Source organism: Gobio gobio (assembly GCF_949357685.1).
Source record: "Gobio gobio genome assembly, chromosome: 12".
In the NCBI taxonomy this organism is placed as follows: domain Eukaryota; kingdom Metazoa; phylum Chordata; class Actinopteri; order Cypriniformes; family Gobionidae; genus Gobio; species Gobio gobio.
Window position 1 is genome coordinate 48906813 of NC_137105.1, and position 20218 is coordinate 48927030.

Below are 20218 nucleotides of genomic sequence, written 5' to 3' on the forward strand. Positions count from 1 at the left end.
GAAAATAGTATAAACTATAATACTAAGTAATAACTTAGACATTATTAAAAACATTATTTTAGCTACTTTAGTATTTATATCAATACTGTGTGTCTTTTGCCCTCGCCACCTCATACATTTATAAGATTTTTAAACTAAATGAACCATTTTTATGATTTATTTTCACACAAAATCAATGTAAAAAGCAAATTTTTAGCTCTATTGTACCCTACAGATATCAAGTATTTTATGCGCAATTTAAAGGTCTTCATCTTTTTAATTAATCTAGGTAATGCAATTGTAGCTTGGATGTAAACACATTAATCGTACTACAATCTGTCCATATGCAACATGTATTTGATGAAGACTGTACTTACTGTACTGTAGTATTACCCTTCAAGTGCCCCTACTACTATTACCTAGCATTCCCTTGGGAAAATGTAGCATTGTACTTCATTCAGTACTTTAAGACTTATTTAATTGCATGAATAATAAACGATCAATATCATAGAATAAACCTTTTATCATTTTATCAGCCCATATGCTGATGACACTACCATCGATTGTATTTGATCATACAGTGTATCTTATCAAATTAATTGGTTCTCTAACTACATATTGAAAGCTTTCATGAGTGGAAGAGAATAGGAGTGTGCATTAGGGAGGGGTGGGGAATTATACTCGGTCTTTCAGCACAAGTTCATCTCTCTTCACACGGCTTCCCTTTAAGACCCAGCATACAAAGTGAAGGGTCAGGCAGCGGCATTCCTGCTTTGATATCGAAGGTCCCTTGGTTACTGGTACATGGAACAAAAGCTTTTTCATCTCACCGAATGAAAATCCACCCCTAATAAAACTAAGATCCATTGATGCTTTTAAAAAGGCACCATGCAAAAACGGTGACTGTGAAGTTTACTAAGGAATGTGGAACTTGTTTCTCGTTTGTTGTGATGGACAAAACTACATTTGAAAATTTGTTTTTCTTTACACAAATCTCAATAAATGAATAAAGACTAACCTGCTCATGACACTGTGGCAACCTCTGTGGAGACCGGCTCATTCTCGTTCCCGTCCTCCTCCACTGCAATGGCTTTTGCTGTCTTCTCAGTAGTAGTCTCCAGTTTGGCAGATACATTTTTAGCATCCGTCTTTTGACAATCTGGATCTCTGGACTCTCCCTGGTTTGTCGTGTCCTGTGCTGAAACCTTCGTTTGAGGCTCTTCCAAGTCTTTCTGAGGCCTGTCTACTACTGATTCCTGACCCTCTGAACCATCTTCTTTCATGTTTGTCTCGGTGTCTTGAACTGGTACATCATCTGCATTTATGACATTTATGAAACCCACGTTAAATTCCTGTGCGGTCTCAATCTGTACCTCCTGTGCCATTTGACACTGCTCAGCCACGAACTGGTCTTGACTTGCAGATGCTTCTGTCATCTTCTCTTCTGGTTTGGCTTCTGAAACTTGCTGGATTTCCGACGGCAATTCCGTGGAAACTGACTCAACTTGACTTTTTCCTTCTTCACTTTCTTGGGTCTCTTCTGCTTGCTTTAGCTCGACTTCACTTTGTGTTACCTCTGTTTCTTGATGCACATCTTCCACAGAGACTGTGGCAACCTCCTCGTTTTGGGCACGGATTTCATCTGTGATTGAGACTGGGACTGTTTCAGCAACTAGGATGGCTTCATTGACTGTTTTTATTGGTTTCTCTGTGACAATGCGAGTTTGTTCATTGTCGTCTTTGCAGATATCGTCAGATGCCTTTGGTTTCTCTGGGCTTGTTTCTAGTGGAGCTTTTTCCTCTGAAATGACTTCTGTTGAAGGTTTTTCATCAATAATTTCCGAAACCACTGGGAGCTCTTCAAGTTTGACTTCCACTGACTCCTCAGAAGCCTTCTCAGAGACTTTTTGCTCTGCGTGTTCTGCAAGGTTCTCTACAACGTTTTGAATGACCTCTTGTACAATAACACTGCTCTGTTTCTCAATGATTTCTGCCTCTGTCACTTGGGTTGCCTGGATTACCTCAGTTTCCTCTTCCACATGCTCAATAACTTCCTCAACCACAACACTAACCTTTGTTGAGGCTACTTCAAAGTTTCCCTCAATGACTCCTTGAGCAGAGACAACATCAACATCATTCACTCTAACCTGGATATTGTGGTCACCAGTGGGAATAACAAGAGGAACCTTTTCCATAACAGTTTCATGAGCTAGATCTGCAGAGTGGGATTCTGTCATCTTAGATGTTGAGCTTAAAACACAGACAGTCTCTTTGATTACTGAAAATTCTTCAGTGGTGGCCACAACAGGAATGCGATCTTCCGTAGAGCCAGAAGTTTGAGAAGCAGGCACCTCTGGAAGGGATGCCATGGCCTCCTCTACTACAGCCATGGCGACTTCCTCTACAGATGCTACCTCAACAGTGGCAACTGCCTCTTTAACGCCCTCCAGTTCTTGCACTTTCTCACCTTCAGAAACAGCAACTTCTGTGACTTCTACAGTTTGAGCACAGATTGACTCTTCAACGGTTACTTCAACAGGACCTGCGGCCTCAACCAGAGGGGATTTTTCTCCCACCAACGGCTCTTCAAGAAATTCTGGTTCCTGTTGTACAGCATTGATAAGCGCTACTTTGACTGCTGCTACTTCTTGGAGATCAGTCACAGTCTCAGCTTCGGATATCTCCTTCATCTCTTCAAACTGTGCTTTCTCCTCAACTGCATTTTCTAAGGGCTCTGCTTGACCTCCACTGATCTGAGCCTCGTGAACTTCATCCTCAGTCACGCTGGCCTTTTCAAGCTCCTGTGTTTTGTCTTCAACAGCCAAATCTGTGACCAGTGCCTGAGTAACAACTGTGACTGACTCTATTGAATGCTTCTGATTGAGGCTTTCTTCTTCAACAGACTTTATTTCACTAGTGTCAAGGCCGGTGCAAACAGCGGTTGCCTCTGTTTTCTCATGTGCAACCAAGACTGTTTTCTCTTCCTTGATGGCTGACTCAACCAGAAGCGCATCAGTGATGACGGTAACTACTTCTTCCTGTTCCTTAGTCATGGTGACAGCTATGGCACTTGTGGTAACACTGATAGTTTCCACAGCTTCTTGTAGTACTACATCAGTCTTCATCTCTACACCATCACATGGAACAGGGGTTGTCTCACCTGATGTAATTGGAGATGCTGTAATGCGTGAAGCAGCAGAAACCATTTCAGTCTCCTCTACTTGTTCAAGTGCTGTAACTGCTTCCGATGTAAACTCGACAATGTCCTCTGCAATGGTGTTATCGGCTGATTTGGGCGTGGCAGCTGTGTCTCCTTCTTCGGGTATGTCACTCAATTGCTTTCCCTCTGTCTCATCGTCAACATTTTCCACCGTGGTTGAGATCCAAGATGGTGATCTGTCCTCAGATGAGGCCTTTGCCTGAGTTACTGCTGCAGAGTCCTCCTTCACCTCCTCTGCCTTAACTGCAACTTCTGGTTCATTGTCATATTCTGAAAGAGGCACCACAGCTGGAGTGTCAGAGTCATCCTCTGCAGAGCCAACGTCAGAAGAAACCTGCTCTTGTTTACCATTAGACTTCTTCTTTCTGCGTGGAATCAACTTCCTCAAAGAGAAAGAGGATTCTTCTTTGGGGATTTCACTGTCAGAGGTTGTCTGCTCTGGGCCTGAGGCTTCATCAGACTTGTCTTCTGCTTTAGGTTTCTTCCTGTGAGTTACCATCCTTTTGAAGGACTCCCAGGTGGACACAAGTTCTTCCTCTGGTTCGGGGGAAGAAGCCAAATTCTCATGGTCAGCTTCGCCAGAGCTTACAAGAGGGGACTCGGCAGCCTTCGTCTGCTCTTCTCCAGACTGCTGCACTTCTTCCTCAATTTTAGGTTCTTCGTCATCAGAATCAGACGTTTTTCTGGCCCTTTTTTTAGCCGATCCCACACAAATAAGAGCTTCCCAGGACACAGATGTATCCATTTTTCTCTTTGGCTCCTCTGCAACTGGTTCAGGCTTCTCAACTTTTGTCTCGGCCTTAGATTCTGGCTCTTCTTTAGACTCAGATGGGACCTCTTCAGAAGGTTTAGGCTCATCAGTTTTCTCATCGAAGACGGCACTTTCAGTTGAAGACAGGGTAGAAGATTTGGGTTTGTCTCCAGGAGCTTCATCTTCGCTCTCAGATGGCCTTTTGACTCGTTTTTTTGGAGTGACTAGTTTTTTGAAAGAGGACCATGGTAAGATTCCATCTTTCTTTTTCTCACTGTCAGAAGTGACTGGTTCACCATCAGGCTCCATGGCTTGAGCCGCCTCAGCTTGAATTGCCTCGCCTACGAGATTATCAATAGACTCTTCTGGAGAAGATGCTCCGCTGTCAGGTTTTTGGGGCTCAGCGGTCTCAGTGGAAGACTGGATGTTTTCAGCAGCTTGTTCACTTGATTCTGTTTGTTTTGATTCAGCTTCTTTCTTACTCTCTTTCTTCTGCTTTTTGGATGACAGCTTTTTTAGTCCTGCTCCTGTAAACAGCTTCTTAAGTGGGCTTCCCTGTACCTTGGCTTTCTCCTGAGATGACAGGATTTCAGCTTCAGTGGTCACCTCTTCTGAAACCTCTGGCTTGTCACTTGTTGGTTTTGCATCATCAATAGGTTGGGATTCATCAGCAGTTTCAGCAGATGGAGCTTCAGCAGTTTCAGTCTGAGTCAAAGTTTCAGCTTCACTTGCCTCTGCTTTAAGATCTTGTGGCTTTTCGGTCTCAGTGGAAGTTGTTTCAGCTGCCGTTTCATCTTTAGTTTCAACTGTTTCAGGGAGTTTCTCTACTTGCTCACCCTCAGCTGGTTCTTTCTCTGCATCCACTTTAGCTTCCTCTGTAGCCTCAACAACCTCTGCTGTCTCCTCGGTTTCCTTAATGTCCTCCTCTGCAGACTTTTCTTTGACTTGTTCCTCATCTTTGGGCTTTTTGAAGCTTGTCTTCTTCCGCAGGTTAGAAAAGATTCCCTGAGTGAAAAATTTCCTAAAGGGGCTCTGTGTCTCTTGAGAGGGTGGGCTTGTGGGCAATTCAGTTTGCACTTCTGGCTCTGGTTCTTTCTCTGATATTGTTTCTTCAGCAGATTTTTCAGTTGCCTCCTCACTTGCCTTTTCAGTCTCTGATGGGGCATCAACTACAGTTTGGTCTGTTGGTGTCTCTGTCTCGTCAGTCACTTCTTCAGCCGTGGCCTCCTGCTCTTTTTCTGTTGTTTCTGGTGATTTGTCTTCCACAGATTTGTTTTCTTCTGTTTCAGGTTCCTCTTTCTTTTCCTCAGCAGCTGCATCTGCACCACTCTCTGCTTCCTTCACTGTCAGCAGCTGCACAGGCTCAGTCTTCTCATTCTTGTCTTTCTTCAGCGTGAACTTGAATCCAACAAAACGGAAGATCTTCTTGAAGCCCACCTCATTTGTCTCCTCTTGTTTCTCTTCTACCACCTTCTCTTCTGCTGTTGTAATTTCATCTGCATTCGCAGAATCGTCTCCTTTCTCTCCATTAACTTGAGGGGCAACCTCTTCCTGATGCACCTCAATTATTTCAGGGCCCTCTTCTTTTTGGGAGATGGTGTCTGTCTGGCCAACTGTAATGAAATATATAGAAAGTTTTAGTAAAGTTTCTTGTATCATTTTTTCAGTTACAGTTGTTTAAGTTCACAAATAGCATACATCAAACCATCATCAGTGGAATCATCAAGTATGTTATGAGTTAAAAGATGATCAAATATCATAACACTTGTAAAGTTTTATAGTGTTGTCAAAAATAACATTTTAAAAATGGACCGACATCAGCATTTCCCTCTAGCATTTTGAGCGCTGTTGAACGGGTTCTTAAACACCTCTGATTGACCATCGTGTTCACACGCTCAACATATATGTCTCTGATTGACCATCGTGTTCACACGCTCAACGTATACGTCTCTGATTGGCCATTGTGTTCACACGCTCAACATATACGTCTCTGATTGACCATCGTGTTCGAACGCTCAACATATTTGTCTCTGATTGACCATTGTGTTCACACGCTCAACATATATGTCTCTGATTGACCATTGTGTTCACACGCTCAACATATATGTCTCTGATTGACCATCGTGTTCACACGCTCAACATATACGTCTCTGATTGGCCATTGTGTTCACACGCTCAACATATAAAAGTCAATCAAAAGACATATATGTTGAGCATGTGAACACAATGGCCAATCAGAGACATATATGTTGAGCATGTGAACACAATGGCCAATCAGAGACATATATGTTGAGCTTGTGAACACCATGGCCAATCAGAGACATATATGTTGAGCATGTGAACACAATGGCCAATCAGAGACATATATATTGAGCACGTGAACACCATGGCCAATCAGAGACATATATATTGAGCACGTGAACACCATGGCCAATCAGAGACATACATGTTGAGCATGTGAACACCATGGTCAATCAGAGACATACATGTTGAGCTTGTGAACACCATGGTCAATCAGAGACATACATGTTGAGCTTGTGAACACCATGGTCAATCAGAGACATACATGTTGAGCTTGTGATCACGATGGCCATTCAGAAGTGTTTAAGAATCTGTTCAACAGTGCTCAAAATGCTAGAGGGAAACGCTGGTATCGTCACATTTGTAAAATTTTAGTACCGACTTGGTATTGAAGTCGGTACTTTTGACATCACAAAAGTCTTATAAAACTCCTTGGTCTCTTATGGATAGCCAATTCTCAAAACGACAGTGTAGAAAAACAAGTTAGAGTAATAAAAGCAAAATACATGATCTAGTGATATAATTAATTCAAGATGGAGGGTTGTGGCAGTTGAAGGAAATCAGAGCCACATGCCTGCAAAAGCATTTCACCCCCGTGCAGATTTAATCAGGCATATGATGGCAATTTGATATTAAGTTTACATTTTCTGGTCTCTTTCCTAATAAAAGCTGGGCTATGATGACAAGATTTAACATCAAGGCAAAAAGGGAAAATTTCCATGTTGTAAGCTTCACAGTTATGCAGGCTTTGTTGCCAAACTTTTAGACTATGAAATTGACCTTATATAATAAAACAAAGCAAACACATAATGAATGGGGTGGGTTTGCAATTTTACTTTATTAATCAACTTAAGCCTGCATATGTGCCCAGTTCTTAAGCATGCTAGACTAAAATTGCAACAGGTGGGATAAACAAGAGAACACAAACACACACACACACACACACACACACACTTATGATGACTTAAATTCCTCCCTTGTCTATCTGTGTTTTGACAGGAGTGGGTCAGTTTTGAGGGTGTGGGGCTAGGAAGAGGGAGTCGAGCTGATGTAGTGTGGGCCTCCTGGAGGCCCAGTTTCCCTTTGACATCCAACCTAGCAAGGGACCATTCACATCTGGCTCTGCTTGCTCTTGCTCTGGGGTCTGAAACCCACCCAGTGACTTTAAAAACAAATTCCAAGCATTTTTAATGCATGGATATCACATTACTTGCCTTCCTACACACTTGTATGACACAGGCCGAGATAAAGGGCCAGCAAACCCATTTATCTACCAAATCAACTTAAGCCAGAGATCAAAATGATTTATACACTGCTTAAAACAATTTCATTTTTATGTGACTGGTAAAGTCTTGGATTGATTACCCTAGCCTTGAAACAACTTATATATTGCCTTCCATCATTTCACATTTTCAGATCTGTAGACGGTCATTAAAATAAAATACTGATGCTCTTTATCGTGTTGTGGCCACTCAGTGGAAAATCACTCTTAAATGCATCCGTCCATTTTCTGTGGGTTTAAAACAAAATGGAGATCCATGTTTTCAAAATACAGTGCTGCTTGAAAGTTTGTGAACCCCTTGCAGAATCTGTGAAAATGTGAATAATTTTAACAATATAAGAGGGATCATTCAAAATCTATGCTATTTTTTATTTAGTACTGTCCTGAATATACTGATATTTTACATAAAAGATGTTTACATACAGTCCACAAGAAAAAACAACAGCTGAATTTATAAAAATGACCCGTTCAAAAGTTTACACACCCTTGATTCTTAATCTTGTGTCATTCCCTGAAGACGGCTGTGTGTGTGTGTGTGTGAGTGTGTGTGGGTGTGTGTCGCTCCCTGATGATCCACGGCTGTGTGTGTGTTTTGTGATGGTTGTTCTTGAGTCTCTTGTTTGTTCTGAGCAATTAAACTGACCAACGTTCTTCAGAAAGATCCTCAAATTCTTCAGTTTCCAGCATCTTCTGCATATTTGAACCCTTTCCAGCAGTGACTGTGTGATTCTGAGATCTGAGGACGATTGAGGGACTCAAACACAACTATTAAAAAAGGTTGAAACATTCACTGATGCGCCGGAAGGAAACACGACGCATTCAGAGCCGGGGGTGAAAACTTTTTCACAGGATGAGGATGCCCAATTTTTTTTATTTTGTTTAAAAAACTATTTCATTTAGTGCTGCCCTTCAGAAGCAACAGAAGACAATTTACATTGATCTTCAAATTCCATAAGTTTTCACCCCCGGCTCTCAGAATCACACAGTCACTGCTGGAAAGGGTTCAAATATGCAGAAGATGCTGGAAACTGAAGAATTTGAGGATCTTTCTGAAGAACGTTGGTCAGTTTAACTGCTCAGAACAAACAAGAGACTCAAGAACAACCATCACAAAACACACACACACACACAGAGCCGTGGATCTTCAGGGAAAGACACACAGGATTAAGAATCAAGGGTTCATAAACTTTTGCACGGGTCATTTTTATAAATTCAGATGTTGTTTTGTCTTGTGGACTATATGCAAACATATTTTATGTAAAATATATTATACAGGACAGTGCTAAATAAAAAAATAACATGCATTTTGTATGATCCCTCTTATTTTGTCAAAATTATTCACAGATTCTGCAAGGGGTTTACAAACTTTCAAGCACCACTGTATGCTTTAGATTTAGCGAAGCACCAACCTATTTGCACAATGCAATGTGGTACTGGGATGCAATGGCATTTCCATCCCCCTACAATACAACAAACCATCCCCCCCGCAGACAAACCAAAATCTAAACTTCAGCTTAGGAAGACTGTATTGTGTTGTCCTCTTTGTCTCACAATGGGCCCCTGGTTTTTCCTGCTTTGGCTAAAAGGGTGGGGGGCCCTCACTATTGTCCATCCTGGAACCTAAACTACCATGATTAAAATCCTTATTGTGAAATGGGAAAAGGGCATTATGGGAAGCCAAACAGAAATGTCTCAGTCTTGGTGATATGGAAGAGTAAATTAGTAAAACGAGCAGTAAGGCTTACAGTTGAAACATTTCTGGTCGTGCAGTGTGTTTGTAAAAGTGGTAAAGTTGGGTGGGATCTAAATGTCAGAGTAGCACCATAATTAGACAAACATTTACAAAGAGGACATATCATTACACTAGAAACCCGCCTTAAACACACAATCATGTTCTTTTTTTGTGTGGTTGTTTACATTATATAGGACTTGATAAATCTGCCACTACAGATTATACGCTCTTTAATTAATCTTTATATGTTATTTTACAAACTTCTGGGTGTTTCTTCTTAGTTTTAAAGGGTTAGTTCACCCAAAAATGACATTTCTGTCATTAATTCCTCACCCTCATGTCATTCCAAACCCGTAAGACCTCCGTTCATCTTCAGAACACAAATGAAGATATCTCTGATGAAATCTGTGACCCCTCAATAGATTGAAAAGTAATTGCAACTTTCAAGGTCCAGAAAGGCAGTAAAGACATCATTAAAATAGTCCATGTGACTCCAGTGGTTCAACCTTAATGTTATGAATTGATGAGAATACATTTTGTGCACAAAAACAAACAAAAATAACGACTTTATTCAACAATCTCTTCTCTTCCATGACAGTCTCTGACGCTGTTCACTTTGTTGGGCTATTCCCAAAGTACAGGGTTTCCGGGTTTTACGGCATAACGCCGGCTCACTATTGGCCGAGCACGATCCCATGATCACACACTCTAAAAAATGCTGGGTTAAAAACAACCCAAGTTGGGTTGAAAATGGACTAACCCAGCAATTAGGTTGTTTTAACCCAGTGGATGGGTCATTTTAACCCAGCGGTTGGGTTAAATGTTTGATTAATGTCCATTTTCAACCCATCATTTTTTAGAGTGCATGCATGCGTTTTGGTGCTTATGTAAATGGTGTAGGACAGTAACACGGAGGAGAAGAGATTGTTGAATAAAGTCTTTTTTTTATATTTTGGACACAAAAAAGTATTCTCGTCGCTTCATAACATTGAGTTTGAACCACTGGAGTCGAAAGGGACTATTTTAATGATGTCTTTACTTCCTTTCTGGGCCTTGAAAGCTGCAATTACGTTTCAATCTATGGAGGGATCACAGATTTCATCAAAAATATCTGAATTTGTGTTCTGAAGATGAACGGAGGTCAACTCTTGAGGGGATGAGAATTTTGACTGAACTAACCCTTTGACTATGAAGTTAAGTGTAAGGATATAAAGGACGCACGTTGCTGTTGCCTCAACTGGTGTCGCATTTAAGACAAAATGGGTCAAAGACTCTCACCAGTTGCCCTACATTTGCCTTTGTCTCAATGGTGGCTCATACTGGGGAAACTCGAGCCAAGGAATTCAAAATAGCGTGTCTGTTGTGGCTGCTAAAGTGTGAAACTGTGGGTGAGTGTTTGGGAATGGGTGGGGGCAGATGCCATCTGAAATCACAGTGGCGTGATAGCTGGGCTTTCTAGAGATATGGGGGAGGAGCGGATGTTTGTTGAGATGGGCCTGAGGTAATGGCCAACAACCCACTACCCCTTGCTGTTACATGCAAATATAGGCTGTTCATTAGTGGAGTCTGTGAGTTTAGGGAAGTTACAGGAAAGCTCAGCTGTAGACTGACTGCCGGACCCCCACCAGGCCAACGACCCCTCCTCCTAAATAACTACACTTTAGAGAATATACACGCAATATAAGTCAAATTAAATGGCCGATTTAGGACTAAATAGATTCAACTGACATTAAAGATATCCACAAGGAAGTCCTAATAAACATCCCCAGCTAATCAAAACACTTTCTGAAGTCATGTGAAGTCAAGGTAATCAATCCCATACACCCACACCACCTCTAGAGAGCCCGACTAAGATCTGAAGGGCTTAAAAACTCATTAAAATTCCTTAAAAAGAAGGACATCCGAGACCACTGGAGCCCATCAACCCACCTAGCTGTCCTTATTGCTCATACTACGTGTACAATATGAGCTGTAAAATAGAAAAGGACCACATTTAATGGTCAATGCGTCACATTCATAGACTGGAGATGTGACTTTACTACTCTAAGCATCCCTGCCAATACACAGAAAACATGGAAACCTTCCAAGAATTCCTGATATTTCTTAGGTTCTAGAAAGACCGAGAATCAATGAAATGCCCAAATCATTAAACATACACAGATATAAGCAACACTTTAAAAAATATTGAAGCCACAATGATGCCATAGGCTACAGATCTTGTGTTAGAATTCATCCACAATTTTACTAAATAACTTCATTAATAATAATAATAATAATAAAGATAAAGAAATTCCTACAGTTTCAATTCTTATCGTTCCCTATTGACGCCACACCAACTACAACAAGCCATAGATTTGAGATGTGTCTTACCTGTTAGAGTTATTGTCCCAAGCATTTCAAAAACTTTTGCAATGACTTTTCAGGAGAAAAAAAGAAGAAAAAAAACAACTCTGTTTGAACTGGATGACAGTGATGCGTTTTTGAACTCCCCTCTTGTAAATGTCCTGCTTCCTCTCAGACTAAGATCAGCTGATCAGGCTTTAAAGCTACACTCTTGTTTCCCTCTCTTTCTCTGTCCTGGGAGCTCGTGCTGAGGCCAGGCGTCTCCTCTTCTGAGTTTCTGGGTGAGAATGAGGAGAGCGGGAGGGTAAAACACATTTCAACAGACACTGACACATGTCCTGTGTGGGACCACCCCACCCATGTCCCCCACCCCATCACCCCCACTCCTCCTCCTCAGCTGTTCTCCACTGAATGAGTTTCCCTCTTCCTTCCCCCTCCACTCCTCTTCACACACTCCCTCCACCCACACTAACTTCAGCATTCCATTTCCCAACTTTTTCTTTCCCTGCTCAAAATGACAGAAATCCTCAAGCCATAGTTAAAACATGTGTATGTGTGTGTGAAGGGAGGGAGGATTCCTCATGTTATCAAAGGCATTTCTGCATTATGATGAGAGCTCCATCTCCCCTTCCCGTCTCCCAAACAGCAGGCTCCATATAAAATGGACACGGGTGAAACAAGGACCTCCACAATATGTTCTCCTATATATTTATCTTTCTGCTCCCTCCGAGCTCATTATTTATCTTCTCCACAACACTCTTGGTCAATGGGCCTGAAAAGAAAACATCCCATCCGCTCGGCTGTATTAAAGGGATAGTTCACCCACAAATGACCCTTCTATCATTATTTACTCACCCTAAAGTTGTTCCAAACCTGTATGAGTTTCTTTCTTCTGCTGAACGCAAAAGAAGATATTTGGAAGAATGTCGGTCACCAAACACTTGATGGACCCCATTGACTATTTTTTTCTATGGAAGTCAATGGGGTCCATCAACTGTTTGGTTACCCATATTTAATTTTTTGGGGTGAACTATCCCTTTAATGTACCTAAGTTTTTGCCACACCAGCCAAATGCAAGTGAAAAAAACTACACTGTAAAAAAACGATTATTGGACTTCATTTCACTTTTATTTGCATAGCGCATTTCACAATGCATATCGTTTCAAAGCAGCTTTACAGAAAATGCTAAATTTGTGAGGTGACTTTCTCCAAGTTATGGAGAAATGTGCATATACAAATCACACAGTTAGCAAACAATCTATTCATTTAAGGAATGGGTTTTGCAGGAAAATACTCTTTCAGTCTGTTTAGTTGAAAAAAATCGTTTAATTCAATGTGTTGCTCATCATTTGTAAAAATTTGTGAAATATATTAGCAATTTCTGAGTGAAAATTATTAATTCTAAAAAAAAAAAATCAGAGAACCAGCCATATAATGGCAATTCATATTTCTAACCACAGCTGTATCTTGCCATTTATTTATTTAATATTGATTTATTTACATTAACATTTTTAAACGTAACATTATGTTTCGTCCATGTAAATTGACTTTGTCTAGACAAACCTGTCACAAACGTTTTAGTGACTTAATGTGATTACTATATATATATAAGTTAGCCAAATAGAGTTCTGGAAAAAAAATGGTCTCTGAACATATGTTAAAATATGGTAACCTTTCTTTGACGGTGTCAGCTGCTTAAAAATATTCTAGGAAAAATACTGCGTGTTTAAAAAAAATGTCTGAATGCGAAAGGTTAGCAAATATTTCAAATCTGCTTCCCAGATAGGTAGTGAAGTGCTAATGTAACGAGGCTAGTGCTAATGGTCCATTCAAAGCGTAAACTGAGACAGCTTATTTCATTCAACTTTTGTTGAGAGAGGATGGCTGAAGAATGCCAGTGAGATTCCTTCGGCATACAAGGGTCTAATCAGACATCTCACACCTTGCCATTGTTCCCAAGGAATGTGCGAATTCCAGCTGAAATCTTCTTCTAAAGGGGTGATAACAACTCTAAACCAGTTTGGTCTGGAACCTACAGACTGTGTGGAAACTCATCTTGGTATTTTATCTCTCAATGAAACCAAACGCTCCTTCCGTGCCATTCACTTGACCAGACGCAAATTGTATTAGAATGATTTGATTGAAATATTTAAGGGTGCTTTCACACCTGAACCTGGTGTGTTTTCTCCCTTGGTTCGGTTCGTTGAGGCATTTGCGAACATGGCAATCACACTCGGATACGCACCAAAACGATGGACTCTGGGACAGTTTGCTTGAGGTGTGAAAGCAATCCGACCCAACGGACCAATGAACCAAATGATATTATAATTCATAACGGTAAATGTGCTTTTGATTCTGTGAGCACATTAGTTATGCACCTCTTCATCTTTAAATGTTGCACTTCTCTGTGTGAGAATGCTGTCCAGATGAAGCCTTGATTCCCGCTCTAGCTGCATTATAACATTCGTATAGTGTTTGTCTTGACACAGTTGACCTCTAGACAGCGCTTGGAGATCCAGAGAGAGCACGTTTGAATTTGCTGCAGCATTAAAGGGATAGTTCACCCAAAAATGAAAATTACCCCATGATTTACTCACCCTCAAGTCATCCTAGGTGTATATGACAGTCTTCTTTCAGACGAATACAATCTGAGTTATATTTAAAAAGTCCTGGTTCTTCCAAGCTTTATTATGGCAGTGACTTGTTGGGTCATTTTTGTCCATAGTCCATAAAAGTGCATCTATCCATCATATAACTGCTCCACACGGCTCCGGGGGTTAATAAAGGCCTTCTGAAGCGAAGTGGCGCGTTTGTGTCAGAAAAATATCCATATTTAAAACTTTATAGACTAAAACAACTAGCTTCCAGCGGTCAGTGGTACGCAAGTCGACTTACGGTGAAAGAGTAACCCTTGAACCCTTGACACATGCGTATTGACGAACTGAGAAACGCAGAGGATAGAGCAAAACAAAACACCGGTCATGAATAAGAAGTCTAAAAAAGGATTTTTTAAAGAGAAATGGCGGAGAATTTCGATATAAGAGAATGGCCTTACTTTTATGATGGACAGATGCACTTTTATGATGGATAGATGCACTTTTATGATGATAGATGCACTTTTATGATGGATAGATGCTCTTTTATGATGGATAGATGCTCTTTTATGATGGATAGATTCTCTTTTATGATGATAGATGAAGTTTTATGATGGATAGATGCACTTTTATAATGGATAGATGCACTTTTATGATGGATAGATGCTCTTTTATGATGGATGGATGGATGCTCTTTTATGATGGATAGATGAAGTTTTATGATGGATAGATGCACTATTATGATGATAGATGCAGTTTTATGATGGATAGATGCACTTTTATAATGGATAAATGCACTTTTAAGATGGATAGATGCACTTTTATGATGGATAGATGCTCTTTTATAATGGATGGATGCTCTTTTATGATGATAGATGCTCTTTTATGATGATAGGTGCACTTTTATGATGGACAGATGCACTTTTATGATGGATAGATGCACTTTTATGATGGATAGATGCACTTTTATGATGGATAGATGCAGTTTTATGATGGATGGATGCACTTTTATGATGATAGATGCTCTTTTATGATGGATGGATGCACTTTTATGATGGACAGATGCACTTTTATGATGGATAGATGCACTTTTATGATGGATAGATGCAGTTTTATGATGGATGGATGCACTTTTATGATGATAGATGCTCTTTTATGATGGATGGATGCACTTTTATGATGAATAGATGCACTTTTATGACGGATGGATGCACTTTTATGATGGATAGATGCAGTTTTATGATGGATAGATGCAGTTTTATGATGGATAGATGCACTTTTATGATGATAGATGCTCTTTTATGATGGATAGATGCTCTTTTATGATGGATAGATGCTCTTTTATGATGGATAGATGCACTTTTATGATGATAGATGCTCTTTTATGATGGATAGATGCAGTTTTATGATGGATAGATGCTCTTTTATGATGGATAGATGCACTTTTATGATGGATAGATGCAGTTTTATGATGGATAGATGCAGTTTTATGATGGATAGATGCACTTTTATAATGGATAAATGCACTTTTAAGATGGATAGATGCACTTTTATGATGGATAGATGCACTTTTATGATGGATAGATGCTCTTTTATGATGGATGGATGCTCTTTTATGATGGATAGATGCACTTTTATGATGGATAGATGCAATTTTATGATGTATAGATGCACTTTTATGATGGATAGATGCACTTTTATGGACTTCAAAAATGACCCAACCATTCACTGCCATTATAAAGCTTGGAAGAGCCAGGACATTTGTAATGTAACTATGATTGTATTCGTCTGAAAGAAGAAAGTCATATACACCTAGGATTGTTTGAGGGTGAGTAAATCATGGGGTAATGTTTATTTTTGGGTGAACTATCCCTTTAATATGAATGTAGTAATATATAAAATTGAACAGTGGGAATGATGGCTGCATTCATATAGTGTTTGTGTTACAAATAAAGCGCTCAAAGAGCGAACTTGTCAATCATCTTGACGGATGACGCAGAGGAAACTCTGACCAATAAGAGGACAGCTATACTCGCATGTGACTTGCATAAACACATTTTGGTACGCTTTGAACATAAGCCTAGTGAAAGCGAACCGAACCAAGAAGAAAATGCAACATTGTAACAAATTAAGCCTCTGTTTCGGAACAAAACAAACGATCTATAGGCCCAGTTTCTACCACTAGACATCAACAGTGTTTGGGTGCAAAGCTAGAGGGGACAAGTAGGGCAAATTCTTCTTGAATAGCTGATGAATAGGCACCCTCAGACTTTATTGTGATCTATAGCAGCAGACAGAGCCATGGGGCTCAGATCAGACGGATTTGACACATGGGAAAGACTTTTTGTCCCCAGTGACTCCATAGGAATGGAACTCAATAAGAACAGACTCTCTCACACTAAAGACAGCGTGAGTCACTCCAGTCCACTGTAATGGACATTCCTCAAAAGAGGAAGCTTGTCCTGTAATTCTTCCTGTATGTATTACTCATAAGCCGAGTCATATTTGAGGACTTGACCATGAAGACAAAATTGACATGGGTAACCTATTCTTGCCTTATGATAAAATACCACATTTACATTTATGATGGATAGATGCACTTTTATGATGGATGGATGCACTTTTATGATGGATAGATGCACTTTTATGATGGATAGATGCACTTTTATGATGGATGGATGCACTTTTATGATGGATAGATGCACTTTTATGATGGATGGATGCACTTTTATGATGGATGGATGCACTTTTATGATGGATAGATGCACTTTTATGATGGATGGATGCACTTTTATGATGGATGGATGCTCTTTTATGATGGATAGATGCACTTTTATGATGGATAGATGCACTTTTATGATGGATAGATGCTCTTTTATGATGGATAGATGCTCTTTTATGATGGATGGATGCACTTTTATGATGGATAGATGCTCTTTTATGATGGATAGATGCTCTTTTATGATGGATAGATGCTCTTGTATGATGGATAGATGCACTTTTATGATGGATGGATGCACTTTTATGATGGATAGATGCTCTTTTATGATGGATAGATGCACTTTTATGATGGATAGATGCTCTTTTATGATGGATAGATGCACTTTTATGATGGATAGATGCACTTTTATGATGGATGGATGCACTTTTATGATGGATGGATGCTCTTTTATGATGGATAGATGCACTTTTATGATGGATAGATGCACTTTTATGATGGATAGATGCTCTTTTATGATGGATAGATGCTCTTTTATGATGGATGGATGCACTTTTATGATGGATAGATGCTCTTTTATGATGGATAGATGCTCTTTTATGATGGATAGATGCTCTTGTATGATGGATAGATGCACTTTTATGATGGATGGATAGATGCTCTTTTATGATGGATAGATGCACTTTTATGATGGATAGATGCTCTTTTATGATGGATGGATGCACTTTTATGATGGATAGATGCAGTTTTATGATGTATAGATGCACTTTTATTGACTTCAAAAATGACCCAAGTCACTGCCATTATAAAGCTTGGAAGAGCCAGGACATTTTTAATATAACTCTGATTGTATTCGTCTGAAAGAAGAAAATCATATACACCTAGAAATACCAACAGCCAATCGCCGTCATGGTCTGCCATGGTGTATCCGAATTCCAGAATGACATCCATGTAATCTTCCCCAGGGGAAATGCGGTCAAACTCAGAAACGTGAGCAGTCTGCAGTCTGTTTTGGCTGGGAACATGGGGAGGTGGGCGTCCCGCTGGCCGGGAGTCTTGCAGGGGCTGCTACGACGTCATTAGACCCCAACTCACACACGTACACACATACTTCCAGATCCACACGCCCTCGACCGCGCACGCATTCCTCCACCCGGGAAGATGACGCCGGAATAATGGGAGGAAAAGGATCTGGACAGTATCAGAAGACTTCTCCAGCATTCTCCTGCTTCATCCGTTCACTTGATTTTGCTCAATACGTTATCTTTAAAACACTATCTCTTCTCTTCCATCTCTACATCTCTAGATCAAGCGTTCCCTGTTATTCTTGCCATTTCCTTTGCTTTCTATGGATAGAGGAAGCAGAGGAATGCAGCACAGGAAAAACGCTCATTCTTTTGCGTCATTGCTTCCTCTTCCCGCACCAGTTTCCTTGACAATGAGGTCATTTTCTTTTCCCTCAGCTAATTTGTCAATTAACAGAAAGGACATTTTGACAATGACTCAGTTTACTTCTCTGAATGAGCTGTCAGTGCTGGGTACAATTTGTATCAGTAGCCACGTTTCAATTACCCAACAAATTGCGCAATCTGAAATTGCGAATTGAATATACGACCCAATGTAAATACGTCAATTTTGCAAAAAGTCCCATATATCGCAAAAAACGCTCACATGAGGTGGTCTTTCAGGCAATTCAAAAAAGGAGACAGAAGATTCATTAAAGGGATAGTTCACCCAAAAATAAAAAGTTAGCCCATGATTTACTCTCCCTCAAGTCATCTGAGGTGTATGTGACATTCTTCTTTCAGACGTTATATTAAAAATGTTCTGGCTAATCCAAGCTTTATAATGGCAGTAATAGTTGCTCTGTTTTTGAAGTCCATAAAAAATGCATCTGTCCGTCAAATAACTGCTCCACGCGGCTCCGGGGTGTTAATAAAGGCCTTCTGAAGCGAATCGATGCGTTTGTGTAAGAAAAATATCCATATTTAAAAATGTATTTACCTTTTTTCTATGGCTCTGCATCAGCCGTCCCCGCGCCATCACTTCCAGCGAATAAGGTCAAAATACATGCAAAATACCGGCGCGATCATAGATATATACATAGATTCCTCATTAGTGCCTGCGCGGATCGGTTGAATGAGGCATCTAGGTATATATATCTTTGATCACGCCAGTATTTTGACCTTATTCGCCGGAAGTTATGGCACTGGGAAAACTAGATGACATTCGTCTGATAAGAGGTAAAAAAATAACATAAATACTGTTGGGTTTCTCGCAGAAACCGATGGTTTCGTGTCTTAAGACATCAATGTGTCGCCACGAGCCGCATGGTTTAATAAGGATTCGTATGTCTGTGTGTTTTTACTCTCATTGCTCTCATACTCTAAAATATCCCCATTGACATGCATTATACGACTATCACACTGCAACGGTTGAGTTAAAAATCTCCATTTGTGTTCTACTGAAGAAACAAACACACCAACATATTGGATGCCCTGGGGGTAAGGGTGAACTATCCCTTTAAACTTATTAAAGACAATAGAATTACAGGTATACTGGATTCTAAACAACAAAGAAATGCCACAAATTATCAGTAAGACCTTGAAGCAGATATGAGGGAGAGAAACACACACACACACACACACACACACACACACACACACACACACACACACACACACACACACACACACACACCTCATACGTGGCCGCTCCCAAGTATAAAGTGCTTTCCTTGCCATTAATGCTTGGATAACACGCCTACGTCTTCTTCCATTAAAAATAATGGCGTGCGGTGGCTGGGATATACATAAACCAACCAACATACGTGGCATAATTTTTGGAATGACAATGCGAGAGGAAAAAAAATATGTTTCAGTCGCATAATGGAAACGGCATCATTCCGCAATCGTTTTTATTGGCATTTAGAAAATATCGCAAAAAGTTTTGCTCATATCTGTAATGGAAACGCGGCTAGAGACACTCATACACTCTTGTTTTAACCCAAATGTGGGTCAAATATGGACAAACCCAACCATTGGGTTGATTTTATGAATTACATTTTTAACCCAACGGTTGGGTTTGCCCATATTTGACCCACATTTGGGTTAAAACAACCCAGCATTTCATTCGTTTTACTTTTGCTCTATCTATGTCAATGATACTGCAATCCAAACATGCTTACAGTCTACATACATTTATGAAGTATGCAGATATTTAGTATGGTTTATATAATGGAAATTAAAATGTCTTCAACATATAAAGCACACACACACAATATAAATATATTATACA

The 20218-nt window shown here is 40.1% G+C and overlaps 1 protein-coding gene across 2 annotated transcripts in view; it reads right to left on the reverse strand.

Moving 5' to 3' along the window:
• akap12b (A kinase (PRKA) anchor protein 12b) overlaps positions 1-20218 on the reverse strand; it is a 74871-nt gene that overhangs the window by 3870 nt on the left and 50783 nt on the right. The window contains exons 1-2 of one of the 2 annotated variants that reach the window (XM_079830615.1): positions 11636-11952; positions 998-5563 (exon numbers count right to left, since the gene is read on the reverse strand). In XM_079830615.1, coding sequence (XP_079686741.1) covers positions 1002-5563; positions 11636-11660 — 4587 coding nt within the window. In that variant the 5' untranslated portion in view covers positions 11661-11952 and the 3' untranslated portion in view covers positions 998-1001. Of the gene's footprint in view, positions 1-997; positions 5564-11635; positions 11953-20218 lie in introns of those variants that run through there. The other variant, XM_079830614.1, reaches the window with a different exon arrangement.